The sequence below is a fragment of the Leuresthes tenuis genome, unplaced genomic scaffold (genome assembly GCF_036924035.1).
Source record: "Leuresthes tenuis unplaced genomic scaffold, fLeuTen1.0.hap1 SCAF_20, whole genome shotgun sequence".
In the NCBI taxonomy this organism is placed as follows: Eukaryota; Metazoa; Chordata; class Actinopteri; order Atheriniformes; family Atherinopsidae; genus Leuresthes; species Leuresthes tenuis.
Window position 1 is genome coordinate 2842534 of NW_027325374.1, and position 16383 is coordinate 2858916.

Consider the following 16383-nt stretch of genomic DNA (forward strand, 5'->3'; position numbering starts at 1 on the left):
TTTTCATATAAAGAAATGAGGGTGGATCAATACTTTTACACAATGATGTGCATTTTGATTAAACATCACAATTTGCTCATAATCAATCATGTAACCATAACAGGGATTTATCAGAATAGACTAAATGTTCCCGATGAGGCTGTAGCCAGAAAGTTTTAACTGTTCTTTTAATTCAAATCTATTTTTTTTCTCAAAGAGGATGATTCCAACTAATGTGGACCACTTCCTCTGCTGCGGGACGCCCTACAGAGCCATGAAAAACACGGTGGCCCAGGTTCTACTGGAGAACAGGTCTGACACCTTTGTGGCAGAATTGCAGGTGAGAATGAGTCCTCTGACAAGAAGGTTGATGATGAAGATGTTTAGTTGATTTAGTTTGAGAACAGTCGACACATCAGAAACATAAGGGCCTCTGAGATGTCTGATGTTGCTGCTGTGCCTCATAATGACCACCAGAGGTCAGCATTTACATTATGAATATGATTCATAAGTCAGCAAATCAACAACACACTGAACCAACACGTGGTTAGCCATTATTAAGTCATTATGTGCTCTTCATGTAGAACAACACAACATGATGGTGGTAATCATGTTGCTACATACACACAGTGCAGAGCCAGTAAAGTTATTTAACTTCAGGCACATTTATTTAGTTCCAAGAGGAGTCATTAACGCCTGAGCTGGTCGAGGACATGATTTGATTTAGTTTCCACAGTAATGATATTTAAGGACGTGTAATTACAGTGTTTTTAATCATTTTAATTGTTTGATTGTGGTTTCTCTTAAGTTATTGTGAGTGCTACTGATGTCTGTTGTGTGTTTTGGTCGGTATTTTTAGGGCACTAGTGATTAAGTTTATAGCAGATAAACATATTTACTTGGTGTAGTTGAAGCAAAACTGTGTATTTATTTGTATCAGCTCAGCTGTAATGTGAGCTTTGTGATTGCTCTGCAGAAGCTGAGAGGCGCTCAGTTCAACCTCGTGGCTCTGGCCTTGTTCAGACACGTCACCTGCCGCTACAAGTCGCCTGACCCCAACATACGTCCCTCACAACAGGTACGTACATCTAATGTGATGTCACACATCACAGCGTGTTACCGATATTGAAGACAATTCTAGATCCGGTATCGCTGACAATAGGCCGATCTATTCAGTCTAATTCTTTTCTTTTCTTTTTTTCCCCTTGTCTTGTCCAGCATTATGGCAGCAGAATGGTATCAAGCTCCCTTAATGCCCCAGAACTGCTTATTCATTTAGCAGCTATTGTTTCGTTCAGATGCTTTTGTAATGGATGTTTAATTCCCATTTGCACTAAACTATATGAAGAGCTGATTGCACTGACTGAACCAGTAACCCTTGTTATATTTTTATGGTTAAGATTGTTTTACTGGTGCACAATTGATAAATAACTAAGTAATTCAGTACGTTTATATCTGTTTATGTTTTTTTAGAAATAGGAAAGAAATGTTTAAGTCAGGTCTGATGTGGCCTTGCACAAAAGAATGATTCCAGTCTTTTCCACACAATGAAACTTACAGTTTGTTACTATAATTCCGCTCTGTTTTTCTGTATCGTTATCGGATCGTATCGACCCGATACTAAACCTCAGATATCGTTATCGGATTGTATCGACCCGATACTAAACCTCAGATATTGTTATCGGATCGTATCGGTTGATACTAAACCTCAGATATCGGTATCGGATCATATCGACCCGATACTAAACCTCAGATATTGTTATCGGATCGTATCGGTTGATACTAAGCCTCAGATATCGGTATCGGAGGTGAAAAAAGCGAATCGGTGCATCCCTAGTCTCACATGAAAGCTGAAAAAGGTTTTCATTGTGTATCTCAGTCACTGCATTGTAGAATAAGATCTGCCTCACAGTAAAGCATTAAAATTATTGTCATATTTCTTCATATTGATATTTTAATGTTGAACTCCAGGAGTCTGAGAGAAGCCATGCTTATGGACAAACCCTTTATCTCATTTACTTTATCTCTTTCACTTGTAGTGTGAGCAGAGGACTTGATAAAGAAACAATTAAAAGTTATTGCAGCCTTCTGCTGTACTGAACTTTCATTTTGCTGTCAGATGACAACATATATATATTGATTTTATAAGTGGTACGGTAATAGTAATGAGAAGATAAAATTAGACAAATGAGAAGCGCTTCAAATCTAAATTCTTTTATTGAAAAGCAAGACGGTGCTGTCCACATTCGGTATTAAAAAGTCTACATTTGGCTCTGTATGAACCAACAGGAAAGAATGAGACTGGAAGCTCTCCTCAGAAACATCGACTCCAGGGAGTTCAAGGAGTTCTGCACATCTCTGCTGTCCAATCGGATTGGTGGACCGGGCTCACGTCTCTGCATCAGCTCTGATCAGTCAGCTCAGAGACAAACCGTCCTGGAGCTGCTGGTCCATCTGGACTCTGTGCTGCTCAGTGGGAATCATCTCCTGGTTCCTCTTCATCAGATAGCGTTCCAGCCTGAGAATGTCACCGTAAGATGCCTTTTTTCTTGATCTCTTTATGCATTTTTTAAGGCTCACTCTTGATCCTGCAAATAATGTCAATCTGCATCTGATATGCAGGACCACTTTGGACGCTTTCACACTGCTTTTTCGGTCCCGGCCAACGGACAAACCGGCTTTTCTTTCGGGCAATACTTCCCCAAACAAGCAGGTGTTATAACTGCTTAAGGTCCAGGCGGTTCGGTCCACTTTGAAAAGTGGTTGTGAAAGTAAACCAAACCAAAATATCCCACCCAATCAAACCGAGTCCCCCGGACTATCCTGGTGTGATAACGCTCTCAGACTGTGAACTCTTGGCTGTCTAAAGCCAGCTCAGACTTATTTCAGCTGTATTATGACCAAAAGGGAAAAGGCCTTTGGGAGAACAGGAAGTTTTCCAAGTGAGCCGATGAACAATTTGTGTGTTTAAATAATGGAGAAAAAATAATGTTATAACTTAAAATCTTTTGGTTTATAACCTGCGGACATGTGTGATTACAGGCCCAGGTTGGACAGGTAGGTGTGTTCAGGGAAGGGGGTTTTTAACCTGTATTTAACCGGCGATAGTCTTGTGCTTCCATAATTTATTTATTTTTTATTGTTTTTCTGTTACATATAAACTCAACTCATTTATTTTCTCTAAGAACTCTTATCTGCCGACCATGCCGGAAGATCACTCAAGTGAAGTCAGACAGTGGTTAAACAGAGAAAAGAAACTCCAGATGTACAGTAAGTCTTCACATCATTTTTATTATAGATATATTTTCAGACAATTCGTTGTAACAAATAAAAAGTTATCTCAATTTACATAAACTAGCCAAACAGTTTTAGCAGCAGTTGTCGACAGTGGTGAGAAGAGAATAATTACTTTTAAAAGGAAGTATTCATTTTGCCAGTAAATTCAGGTAAAATAAGGCATTATGAAGCCTTTTTTATGTGTGGGTTAAAGTCTTAAAATACCTCCAAAGTTCCTCACATCCAGAGAAACTCCTCGTTTAGTTTGAATCTAGTATTTAGAGCCAGAACAAGGACTTTCTGTAAACACCTGCAGAGATGAATTAAATGCTGAATGTTTTGCCTTTCTTCATTTTTAGCCTGTGGCAACGGACATGTGTGCTTTGTGGGAGAAGTAAGTGTTTTTATTTGCCCGAATATAACATTGAGTATTGAAAAATAAAAATATATGAATTAATTCATGTCCAATCATCTCATAGTGTGGAAGACCGGTGGTTAAATCAAGATGCACCGACTGTGGGCTTCCGATCGGTGGAGAAAGACATATCCCAGTGCAAGGCTTTACTCAACAGGCACAACAGAGGTCTGATCTGTTTCATCAAATCAGCTTTATTGTCTTTTTCAAATACAACCTGTCAGAGTATGTGGTGTGAAGGCAGGACCCAGATGCAGAACTCAGGCAAAAAACTTGATTTATTACAAAAAGACAAAAAGGCAAGAACAATAATCTTAAACTGTGAAAACAAAACAAAACGAGACTATGAAAAACCAAAAGGCAAAACCTGACCTGACAAAACTGAACAAGAACCATGGGAGTAAGGTGAGGATTCTGCTATGAATGAGGGAAACCTGCAAACTAAATACTATGGGGAGGTGATTAGTGATGGGGTGCAGCTGTGAAAGAAAACTGGTGACTTGAGTCATGACTGAAATTAACCTAGAAACCTGAAAACAAGACAAAACATAACTCTAAACGTGACACAACCCCTGGCAAACAAATGTGGAATGACCAGTCTCAGTGTTTTATAACCCCTGTTCCAAAAAGGGTGGTACGTTGTGTCAGAGGACACAGGACACAGATGCAGGGTCTTTCAGTATAAGACAGTTTATTAAATAAACCTCTTATGGGTCTCCTGACAGAGAAAACAAGGGGCTATTAAATCCTGATACACTATCCTCAATAATTAGGCTTGAGGCTGGTGTAACTATAAAACTTAATGAAAATGAAACTCACTCCACGCCAGGAGGAAAACGAAAGACTATAAAAGATTATCTTTAAACTCTACGCACTAGTCTAATGAGGCAGAACAAACAAATGACGCCCCGAGCGGAGGCAGCGTTTTCTTTACAGAAAACAAAACACTCTCCGTCTAATGGAGGCTCTTTGAAATTACAAATCACTAAACGCAACCGCTCCTTTAACGGAGGGGCTATGAAACAGTATAAACCAAAGATCACGCACAAATGGAGGAAACCAAAACAGACCATGAACTTTAAACGAATCTAAACTATGACTGTGGTTCAAAACTTCACAAACAAAAGATCTCTGAAGGAGGAACGCTCAGCTTCAGAGGACAAGGTAATCGTGACTATGGAACACTGGAAGTGGCGAGGATGACGAACTCTCATAAGGTTGTAGCGACACACTGGCACAAGACAAGGGAGACGCAGACTATTTGAACACACGGGGAGCCAAGAGGAACAGGTGGAAACACCTGGGAATCAGGGAAGAGAATCAGATATTTGACACGGGAGGAAGGGCAAGATACCTGAAACGAGAGGGAAGTTAATATTTCAAAATAAAACCGGAAATGACGAGACAACACATATTTAAAAACATAAAGTGTCAGTGAATCCTGACACATTGTGTGAAATCTAAATAAACACAGAATACAATCAATTTAAAATCTTATAAACTAATATTTTTTCCATTACTGACCTGTTGCAAATGATCCTAATTAGCTGCAACATGTTCCTATCCAATACTGTTTTTCAGCACCACTCACTTTTCCAGCCGTTGTTGCTCCTGTCCCAACTTTTCTGAGACGTGTTGAAGATGAAACAGTAAAATGTCTCACTTTCAACATATGATGTGTTTTATGTTTCAATTCCAAATTAAATACTAGTTTATCAGGACTGAAAATCATTGCATTTTTTTTTTTTTATTTACAACTTTTTTGGACCGGGGTGTACTTTAGTAATGTTAATATTTGGATTTTCTAAATGGAAATCCTGTTTCCTTCAGTTAGTTTCTGTGGTACGTTTTCTACTTCAGACATGTTCCCCTGAGTTTTCTGTCATGACTCTTTGACTTTTACAACCTTCCCACATTTCAGACCCAGCTGACTGGGAGCAACCAACATCTTTTACCATAATCTGAGTTTAATTACCTTGTTGTGGGAGTTTTATAATGCCTTTCCACTGTTTCCACTGACAGCTCTCTTGTTTAGGCCACATTTTAACTTTTAACTGAAGACTCATTTGCACATTTAGACTTTGTACAGATATTTAGGGTCGGTGCGTTTTACAAAGACAGAATGTTCAGCTGTAAGATAGTTTAGCGTCATATCTGATTTTTGTTTTTCTACTAAACGAACATCCTTTATGAGTGGTTTCTTTCTCAGGGTTGTGCAGTTGTTTTATGATTTTAATCCGTTCCCGTTTGTTTGAAACGTCAGAGATCAGACTCGGACCGGACACATTCTTGGCGAGGCTCGACGCCGGTCTGAAGCTCCAGAAAGACAGATGACCTCTGCCCAGTCCTGCATCCTGAGGCTGCTAACGCACCTCGCCATGCTTCAAGGCGCCATAAGAAATCAGAGAGTGAGACTGGCTCTGATTTTACTCATCGCTGCTTTTAAAAGCTTGCACCATGTGATGAAGCCTGTGTTTCTGGTTCGTTGTAGAGCGTTGAGGTCATGATTCATCCCACGCCGTCTGATGTCTTCAGCTTCCTGTGGAACCACCTGGAAAAGGACGTGAAGGTGCTGGGACAGACTCTGGATCAGAACACGGACAACACGGCAGTTACAGTTCATTTGATTCTGACAAGATTCCCAACAGGTGAAACTGACTTTACAACAGCTTATAGATGGCTGTTTCTACGGGTCACTGAGGAAATATGTGTCATCAGCTGTGCTTTACATCAATGCAGGTCAGCGTGGAGCGACGCCTGATCTGTCCTCCAGACAGGGCCGGCAGCGGTGGGAGAAACTCGTCTGTGATTCTGCCATCAACCCAGTACTGAAAGTAGGGAGCACAATGTCTCTAAAATCTGCATTTAGTAGTTTTCTTGACATTTTCCCGTGTAAGAGCCACACCGAGACACTTTCTGATTCAGGGTGATACGTTTTCTTTCTTCTGCTCTCAGAATTTGCAGAAGAATCTGTCCGAAGCTCAGGACAGAATCAGCAGTGATGATGGACTCGCTGGAAGCCCCCTGATGACGCTTCTCTTCGGGGATCCTGGGAAGATGCTGGGCCTCCCCTCAAACTGCCCGACACATTGCTCTTCCTTCTGGACTCTACGTGAGACGATGACAGTGGAGCGCTTCTCCCAGCTGGTGGGAGAGATGCAGGGACGCCACCCTTTATCTCTGCTCTGCTTGTTTATTAAGAAGGTATAAACCACCCTCAGAGCGTTCTATAAGCAGGCTGAAAGCAACACATTTAGACGTTTTATTGGTAGGAAACTTCTGAGGCTTATTGCAGATTTGTTTAGTTTCATGTAAGGTTGCTCAGATGGGTGAATTAAATGTTCTGAGCTGTTGGATGAAGAGAGGCTGAGGTTTTCTTCCTCAACCAAAACTTTTTTACCCTGGTTTTATTATCTTTTGTATACACTTGTCCTCGTTGTTTGAGTCTTTTGGGTTTGTGACTTTGCTCAGACTCTGTGTTGTTTATTTGTCTTTCTAAATTTGTTGCATGACTTTAAGCCTTTACTGTCACAGGTTTTAGTGGATCCAGGATTCAACAGTAGACTCAACGGCAAATATCAGTTGAGGCAGATTTATTTACAGTAGTAAAGGATGTTTAATCCAAAGTTTGGCGTGGCTTAACTTGGAAGGCTTGTACTTGAGCTTCCTATTCTGTAACATTCAGTGTGTAGTCCAGGGCAGCCTGGGATGGTGGCAAGGCAGGGCTCTGGGAAATCTGTTAACCAAACAAGATTAGAAAAGACTTGGAAGCAAAGACACTAAGAGGCAGTTTGACTGACTGTATAGATGGTGCAGTGAGTGCAGCGAGGAGTGGAAGAAGCAAACAGATATTTATGGTGAGCGTGGATAATGAGCTGCAGCTGCACCTGCCTCACACACCAGGAGCTGCCTCTGTGATTAAGCACATGACATGACTCCATGACATTTACATATTAAATTAGAGATATTTTTTAACATGAATGTACCCTTCTGCTCTCATAAGATAGACCCAGATCCCCATCTTAGGTATTTTTTCTCAAAAACTACTCCCCATTCAAAGCTGTTGACTTGATTTTATACTTAAGTTTTACTCTTCTCAGTTAGCCAAAAATAAATGTAAAAATGCATAAAAGATTCAAGCTTTGGTCTTAAGAGGTTAAACTTCTGTTCAGATCTGCCTGTTTTAAGGCGTGAAGTGACTCACTACCCAAGCTCCTGTCTGTTAAGATCAGCAGTCCTCCCTGAAGTAAACCCCCAGTAAATTTATTTGAATCCAGTGCAGAGGAGGCTGATTGATTTAGCTTTTAAATGTAAGTTATTACATTACATTATATGAGAGTTTCCAGGTCAGAGAGCTTATCCAGCACACAAAGCTCACACTGACTGCACGGCAGTTTCATTCTTAAATACTTACCTTTTCCTCGTTTGTGGTGCAGCTGCCAACAGCTGGTATCATCCTTCTTTTGGGTTCCCTCTTGAACTGGCCCAGGTTGGTAAAACGCTGTACCACAGATAGCAGTAAAGTAACGTAACCGACATTCAAGCGGCTGTTGAAAATCATGTCGTAGTTCCTCCATCGCATGTCGGCTGTTTGACCTTTTAGAGTTTAACATTCAGAATAGCTCAAATAATGTTATAGCTTAGGAAGTTTATCAAGCCGTGAACAAGCTTTCATTTGGTATTCTTGATCTAACTGATCAAAGAACATTGTTAAAACATTATTACTTTATTTCTGTCTTAGGTGAAGGGAACTATCCACCTGGTGATGAGGATTTGATGTTGATTGTAAAGCAAATATTAGACATAGACAAATCTGGATAATTCTACTTTGAGCTGTGATCGTAACGTAACAGTACTTTCCAAAATATAATGTTTCATCAGATTAGATATTTTCAGCCCCACACAGAGTGCCGGGGTTGCGTTGTGTCATTTCAGACACCTGGATATGCTTTCAGTCACAGAAAAAGTCTTTATTTTCTTTAACATTGTGTTTGTTGTCATATTAGGGTCAGAATGAAGCCCTTGCACTGACTCTGTGTGTGCTTTTGTCTCAGATACACTGTGTTCGGCAGTTGCGGCACCTGCCTGAGCTGGCTGCTTTGCAGTCAGACCTGCTGAGGGTGTTCCCGCTGACGTCAGGCTCCACGCCTCAGACCATCGCTCAGAAGTTGCAGCAGATACCTGCAGGTATTACAGCCCTCTTTAACCAAGAAGCAGAACCAAAACACTTGTGTTCAGACACAAACTGAGTCTTCTCCTCATCCTCATCAGGGTACCAGAAGAAGACACTGACTGAGAGGGTGCACAGATTCATCAGAGTGTGGAACTGCCTCAGAGCAGAGTTGGCAAACAACTGTAAGCATGTGTCCTTTAACATTTCACCCTGAAAAATGATTATATCTGTGTTTAGAAATATCATTCCATTATAAAGCTTGCCAATTCACCTCTGCCATCCCCATAAAGCTAAAAGAAGTGATTTAAAGGGATTATAAAGGGGAACAAATAAGATCATGTGTCTTTAAACTAAACATGAGCTGGAAAAAAACATGATTAAAAGTATCAATTCATTGTTTTAATTTGTTCTGACAACTTTTAGTTTGTGTTTGAATTAAAGTTTTAAAGCATTTTTCCATTTTAAACACAATGTTTTACATAAACTAAATGTTGTGACCCGGCTTGCAGGCTGCAACAAAAACTACTTTTTATTCACAAAACTTCATGAAACTTCCTACTTTCAGTTTGGTTGTTTCCTTGGTTCGGGATCAAAGTGAGAATGAGCCATTAAAGCACAAAATGTTGCCGAATAATGACCTTACAGCAGCTGGATAGTTATTTTCTGCATGAATAAATGGACTCAGACACTGAAATTATGGTGCATCGATGTGAACAAAACAAACATAAAGAAATTGAACAACAAAAACACGAACAGCTGGAAACTCCTTCTTGTAAGAAGCCATTTTCGCATATCAGTTGCATTTATTCGAGCAAAAAACACGTCCCAGTTAACTGTTAACCCTGCCGTTCATCTTTGCTAATTCACACGTAACAGTCAGAAGCCGCTCAGCGCCTCTACGATGTGTGCTAAAACGCATCGAGCTGAATTTGTGGAATCTGCTGAGTCCCTAAATCCTTCCACCTCTGTTACTACCTCATTTGCTGACTCAGACATGTATATGAGGTGGATCTACCTCACCCCCCCCCCCTCCTTATTCCACCTCTGTTCTTTCCCACATGACATCGAACAAACAAAGGTTTGGTGGATGAATAGTCCGTGTCTTACCAGCAGTTGGTTTGCTCTCGGTTTGGACAATTAAACACGGCCACCAAAAGAGTGTTTAAAAAATTTCATAGCAGGTTAATGTTGTTGATTTTTACACTGCATCACTTCTGCTTCTGACATTTCCACAGACTGGGGAGTCCTTCATGCCTGATTGTAGGCACTGCCTACAGTGCATACTTTTTAAACATTTATTCTTGTTTTTGGCACTGCTTCTGCTGAGGTTCCATGTGGGCTCTGCAGACAGGATGCAGTCTTCACCTGTGGGTGTTACAATAACATCTGCAGCAGTTCTGAAGCCCTGCAGACTTCCTCGTTCTCTTTGGAGAGAAGTCTGTGCACAGGGATAACTGTGAGCCATTAGATATTGAATAATACTGAGTGAGAAACGCTTTTGTACTAAAAACTGATTGAACACTCATAATAACTGAGTTAAATCCCTGATAACCTACGATCAGATGCAACCCATATGTGCACTTAAGTTGTAAACCTTGAACCATGTTGTGTGATTTTAACCTTTTGTCATAATTTTCATGCTATTCAAGCATTTTTTAAAAGGCAAAGCTTTAAAGTCTCAGTTGCTTTTTGTTTAATAGTTAGACTTTTTTCAGAGGTTCAAGAATAAAAGGATTTGATGAACTGTGGCTGTTCTCAGCCTGTTTTTTAAGCTTTTTTAAATGACGCAGTGAGCAGTGATTCATGTTGTCCTCCATGTCTTCATTTGTTCATGTGTGTGTTTACAGCAGCAGACTTTGGAGTGGATGTGAATCTTTGTGAGAAGGAGGTGACAGTGGACAGCTCAGGGGAGTATCTGACACCATGCCGACATGGACCGGGTTCCTGCCTCCAAATTCTTGTAGAGTTCCTGTCAGAGACTCACAACAGCCTGGTGAAGGAGGCCAGAAGAGTGCGGGGCCATGAGGACAGGTCAGTCCTGCATCAACTGAGCAGGGTCGCAGCTGTATATAACATCTGATATGAAAGTGATTCCTGAATAATCATCTGCGTTTCCACACAGTCTGAAATTTATTGGGTTTTGTTACCAGCCAGCATTCAGATACAGAGCACACACTGCACTGCAGACTACCTCATTAGGACACCTTCATTCTACTCACAAGCTCTGCAGATATGACTTTTCTGGCACTTTTTGGATGATTTTTATGGTTTTCAGCCACAGAATAAATCTGGTGGTTTATCTGGGATTTATACATGTTCAAATTCTCATCATTCAGAGCATTTCTGTGGTTTTAGGTCACATTCAACTGTCTGTTCATCACCCACAGAATCTGAAAATGAATACTCAGTAACACAGTCAGAAGCTCCAGAAGAAATTAATAAGAGAGCCCAGAGATACAGTCATGAGTTTATCTGACCAAATTATGAAACACACTGATTATAAGAGGTTTGATCATTGTGTTCATGGGTTTATTTGTTTTTTATGACTCCATCATATTCATCCTATTCTCAACATCTCCAAAAAGTCAGAAATCTATATTCTAACTCTTTATTTGTTATGCATCTTCTTATTTCTTCCTGTTTTCACAATGATTAGCTTCTGTTTAGCTGTAAACTACAAAAATATCTGAGGTGTCAATATGTTAGGTCCTGCAGTTATAGGACTTTTTTTTTAATTAGAAAGAGATTATAACTGTTGCTGAGATCTCGAGCTTCTCAGAAAAGCTGACACAAAGGTCCAAATGTGAATGATTTGAGCTTTAGTAAATTTCACAGCAGGTGTAACTGATGTATATGCGACATTATTAGGTCAAATGCAATAAACTGTTTCATCATTATCAGATATACGGGTTTTAAAGTGAAGACAGAACATTTAGCATCTGGACTCCAGTTATTAAATACTATTGAGATATCGAATATGTTGGCCAACACAATTAAGAAATGTCTTAAAAGCTGTATTCTTTTAGAGTAAGAAGATCAAACCTGGGAGCTCATGGATCCATAGTTGCTTTATTCCAGCACTCATTGATTTCTAAAGCTGAATTAGAGAATTCAAGATAAATATATAGACAAGTTAAGAATAGTTTGACTTCCTCTGTTGTTTGATTGTCTATCTTTCTAAAATTGAACTTTTAACTCGCTCAGTTTGAGCTCAGTCATCAATTTTTCAGTGAATTTCACTCATTCTTATTTATTTTATCCTTTATTTTCCTTATTTCAACTACTGTCTTTACACTTTACACTTTATACTTATAAAATTGATCTAATCTAACCATTCAGTGGTTATACTTAACAATCTTTAATGAAGTGTGAATTTGTCTAACACTAACAACCGAACAACTAAAATGCGATTAGCATCACAAAAACGTTATCCACTTTCCTCATGATTAATGATGAATAATGTTGGAAATGTTCCTTTTACTGGCTGATTTAAATGTTCCAGCTGGGAAATAGAATAAATTCTTCTAACCCTGAGGTTGTGCATGTGTATTCAGCAGGTTGTAATGTGTTAATTCCACAGTGAGACAGCTGGTCATGTTGGTTCTCCGTTTGTTCCTCAGTGAGTACAGCGTTCCTTTAGAGAAGGTGTCAGAGACCCAGCTGACGCTTTGCGACCCCGAGCGAGAGCTGCTGCCGCTCGTTTTAGCAAACTGCAACTACACGCTGCAGAAAGGCGGGGAAACGGACAGCAGCCACGACCTGCCGGGCATCCAAACTCAGCTGGCTCGCCGCTTCCTGGCTGGAAAACCACTCATCCAGACGGTAAAAGTCCAACCTGTTGACACAGCTGCATGCAGATGTCATGTCGCAGTAAACATGATGCTGACCTTCAGCTCTTCTAACACAGGACACATCAAGGTACCTGAACCGACACCTGCAGGATTACTCTGTGGTTCTAACCGAAGTCAGAGAAAAGATCCGTCAGGTAAGATCTTTTCACTCTTGTCTGACCTTCAGTGTTTTACTCTCATCTGGAACTGACTAATGCCAGCTGAGGAATGTTCACACTGGTTTCCCCTGTTGGATTTTTGTGAGGCCACACTGTTAGAGGTCACATTCCTTCCATCTGCTGCTCTCCTCTGGCCTGCTGACAGTCTGTGTTCGTGTTGCAGGAAGCGTTGAAGGGCTCGGTGAGCAGCGCCATGAGAACTGTGCTGCGCTCCTACACTGATGTCTGTGATGCCGTGTTTGTGGTGGAAATCGGCCTTCGTTTCCTCGGGAAGACGGGTGGAGATCCCCAGGGTCAGCTTTTGTCTTACCTTACTGATTCGCTGCAGATGGGCCCACAGATTTCCAGCACCGTAGCCAAGGTATAAACCCCCAGAGCCACAGCTATGTCCGTTACAACATGTCATGCAAAGAATGTTGATCTCATTTTGTAGGCGATCGACTGCTACAATACAGTGTTTTTACATTCATTAAAGTATTAGAAGCTCAAAAATACCAATTTAGTGTCAGAGTGGCGAGGAGATGTGTGGCTTCCTTCCTGGTCTACTTCCTTTGATCAGAATATGTGATCACACTCATTTTCAAAATTAAAGTGAAGCGACTGAGGACTGCTGCTGGTGTGAACCAGTTCTAAAGCCATCAAAATGAAATATAACTAGTTCAAGATGAGGAACTGGCTCCAAACCAACACCGGAAAAATTAATCTAGATGTCTTTACAGTCATTTTTTTCCTTACAGGAGTTTTCCAGACAGCCCCGGTCAGAATGCTCTGTAAAATATAACAGGCTGTTGGCAGACTCCTGATATTTACAGGAATTTGCAATTCATCACAGTGGGTGGGGTTGAAGACTGTTGTCAAGTAAATGGGCCTCATACAAGAAACACTTGTGCGGTTTTCTTGAACTAAAAGAAAACTGAAGCTTTGGAGTGATTATTTTTTACTCTGGTGACATTCTAATAAACGAAGAGAAAACCCAACTTACAGTTTGAGGAGAAGTTGATAATTCAGACAATAATGAACTGTTTTCACTCATCAGACTGGAGTTTTTTTATGCAAGTTGGTATTGTTAAGAGAGCTTTGAGAATGTAAACTACAATACACAAGTCTTTCCTTCCAAGCAGCCAGACTTTCTTATGATCTTTTAAAGTGGTTCTGATCAACAGTTCTCCAGCTTTCTGAAGGTCTTTCAGAGTTTTTCTTTGGACTTTTTCTGCTTTTTCACTCATTTTCAGTCCTCGTACCTGAGCATTTTCAGAGGAATATGTTCTTTGTTCAGCCACTTAACTCTGACCTATGAACCATTCAGGCAGAAAAAAGGCTCCTAACTCAAGGGATGAACCAGTGTTGTGTCGACACAGAACAGACAACTTAGCAAAGAAGCCGTTTTAAACTGGATCTTTAGGGACTTTTTTACCAGCAGCCTGTCACAAAGACACATCATTTGTTCCCATTTCTTTAGCTGCATCTATGAAAAACAGCAAAGAAAACACAGTTTGACAGACAGAAAATAGGATTTCTGCAGCAACACGGTGATTCCCAAAGAGCTATTAGCTGAAAACTTGGCATATCTCAGCATGGTGTGCAGTGTGTCCTTAAAACATTTGAGGAAACTGGACAAGTGGAGGACAAAAGAAGAAGTGTCAGGCCTAAAAAACTATCTACAGCAGATGAACAGGATCTGAAAGTGATGTCCTTAAGAAAGAGGAAAAAATCCAGCAAAGACCTGACAGGACCTGAGAGATGCATCTGGACCTTCAGCTGATCCATCTACTGTTGGAAAATTGAATTGAATTAAAATGCCGTATTTCCAGCTACACATGCAGGTTTCAGAAGTTTAACAGTAAACTTAGGAATAGTATAACAGTATTTATGTCTCACTTACAGCTTTAAAGTTTGTTCCGAATAAAACACACATTTTGTTCTTCTAAACAAAGTTGTCTTTTTTGTTTTAGGGTCTTGGGGAAAGCAGGCTGGAGAACAGCATCTTCACCTGGCAGCTCCTGACATGTTGGAAATCGGAGCTCATGCTGAACAGGAAGCAGGTATGTATGAATAAAATCCACAAATTCCAGGAATTTACTGGATGTAGGGGGGGATATATGTACCGTCAATTCCCTTTAATTACTTGCAGTTCCTCTTTAAAGACACACTTTACCTCTGGCGAGCACATAAATAGATTAGAGTCAGTACTTTTAATTGTCACCCCTGCTGGCTGCCACTGACCCCAGACCACCCCACAAAGGGTTAAATTTCACTGGCTGTAATCCGTGAAAGTGTCCCATCTGACACTGCAGGCGCCCGGTGTTTGACCCCAGTAAAAACAGGAATTCTTTCCACATTTAGGCTGCAGATATGAAGCATTTTTCTGGGACAAACACTGAAAAAAAGGAAGATTGAGAAGTGTAACATCCACAACCTGCATGAACTGTGACTCTGCTGTTTCAGGACCCGTTTCAGAAGCTCCCCTCTGAGTTCCAGCAGAAGCTGTCAGCAGAGGACAGGAGAGGGCTGAAGGCTTTCCTCGCTGTCACAGATGTTGAGACTTTCGCTCTGGAGCTGCACGAAATTCTGCTGCTTAAGACGAGCAACGCCGTGGCCGATCAGGGCTACCAGCCACACTGGGAGTAAGCACAAGCCATTTGCATTAACTCCTCTGTTATTACAACTACTTCACCATTTGTGGGTTTGCCCCTGGTTGGTGGTAACACACCAAATGGTTAAACATTAGAGACATTTTCTCCCCAGTTTGGCCAGAGGGTGGTTTTAGAAAAGTGTGCCTATTGTCAGTTCAAAGATGACCACCCTAGTCTAAAGGAATCCATTGATTCCTGACAGCTTTAATCAGAGCAAAGTGTGGAGATCTCAGCTGGGGCCCTCTGGGATTTGGAGCCTTTTGACTTCCAGGATCAGAGCATGACCCCATCCAGGCAGCCATCTGTCAGGGAAAAGCAGCTTAAATTGTTTCCCCTCAGCCACAGGTCGTTCCTATTGAAGCAGCAACTGGGCACGGGCTCAATAGGAATGCTTGGGGTGAAAACAATGGATGTAGAGCTAACAGTTGTTTTCTCCATGTCTTCCCTCCCTGCTGTGTGCAGCATCAGATCCACCTTAGAGATCCATTTGGAGCAGAAGGATCTTCCACCTCTGCTGGAGCTCGAGGCTTTACCAGAGGAAATCACGCTGAGGCAAGGAGCTGATGTGTGGAAGGCAGCTGCGGAGTTTAAAAGAAGATAAAATGTCTGGATTTGGCTGTCATTAATTGTATCATTCCAAATGAATAGATTCTGATTTACTGTGTGTAAATATTTCAAAATTCTGAGATGTCTTTGATCAATTATTTTGGTGTTCATTGTGTCATAAATAAATTAATGAACTAAAGTTTTGTTTTCTGTGGGTTTCCAAACACAAACTTGAAGAAATGTCAGTTTGCCATCACGCCTCCTTTTACAAGGTCAACCAAACCTTTGCAAGAGAAACGCCCCTTTATAGCGGTTCTCCAAATGGACGGCTCCTCCCAGCCAATCAGGTGCA

The 16383-nt window shown here is 40.9% G+C and overlaps 2 protein-coding genes across 3 annotated transcripts in view; one reads left to right on the forward strand and one right to left on the reverse strand.

Annotated features, from left to right (window-relative positions):
- The window catches only part of rnf213b (ring finger protein 213b), a 47504-nt gene extending 31274 nt beyond the window's left edge, over nucleotides 1–16230 (forward strand). Inside the window, exons 48-66 of one of the 2 annotated variants that reach the window (XM_072373509.1) lie at nucleotides 197–319; nucleotides 956–1057; nucleotides 2269–2511; nucleotides 3165–3249; nucleotides 3615–3649; nucleotides 3735–3838; nucleotides 5934–6078; nucleotides 6162–6318; nucleotides 6410–6504; nucleotides 6626–6874; nucleotides 8725–8857; nucleotides 8942–9025; nucleotides 10691–10874; nucleotides 12464–12665; nucleotides 12751–12828; nucleotides 13016–13213; nucleotides 14805–14894; nucleotides 15298–15476; nucleotides 15948–16230. In XM_072373509.1, coding sequence (XP_072229610.1) covers nucleotides 197–319; nucleotides 956–1057; nucleotides 2269–2511; nucleotides 3165–3249; nucleotides 3615–3649; nucleotides 3735–3838; nucleotides 5934–6078; nucleotides 6162–6318; nucleotides 6410–6504; nucleotides 6626–6874; nucleotides 8725–8857; nucleotides 8942–9025; nucleotides 10691–10874; nucleotides 12464–12665; nucleotides 12751–12828; nucleotides 13016–13213; nucleotides 14805–14894; nucleotides 15298–15476; nucleotides 15948–16086 — 2625 coding nt within the window. In that variant the 3' untranslated portion in view covers nucleotides 16087–16230. The remainder of the gene's footprint in view (nucleotides 1–196; nucleotides 320–955; nucleotides 1058–2268; nucleotides 2512–3164; nucleotides 3250–3614; nucleotides 3650–3734; nucleotides 3839–5933; nucleotides 6079–6161; nucleotides 6319–6409; nucleotides 6505–6625; nucleotides 6875–8724; nucleotides 8858–8941; nucleotides 9026–10690; nucleotides 10875–12463; nucleotides 12666–12750; nucleotides 12829–13015; nucleotides 13214–14804; nucleotides 14895–15297; nucleotides 15477–15947) is intronic. The other variant, XM_072373510.1, reaches the window with a different exon arrangement.
- LOC140278884 (uncharacterized) overlaps nucleotides 1–16383 on the reverse strand; it is a 243468-nt gene that overhangs the window by 139274 nt on the left and 87811 nt on the right. The window lies entirely within an intron of this gene.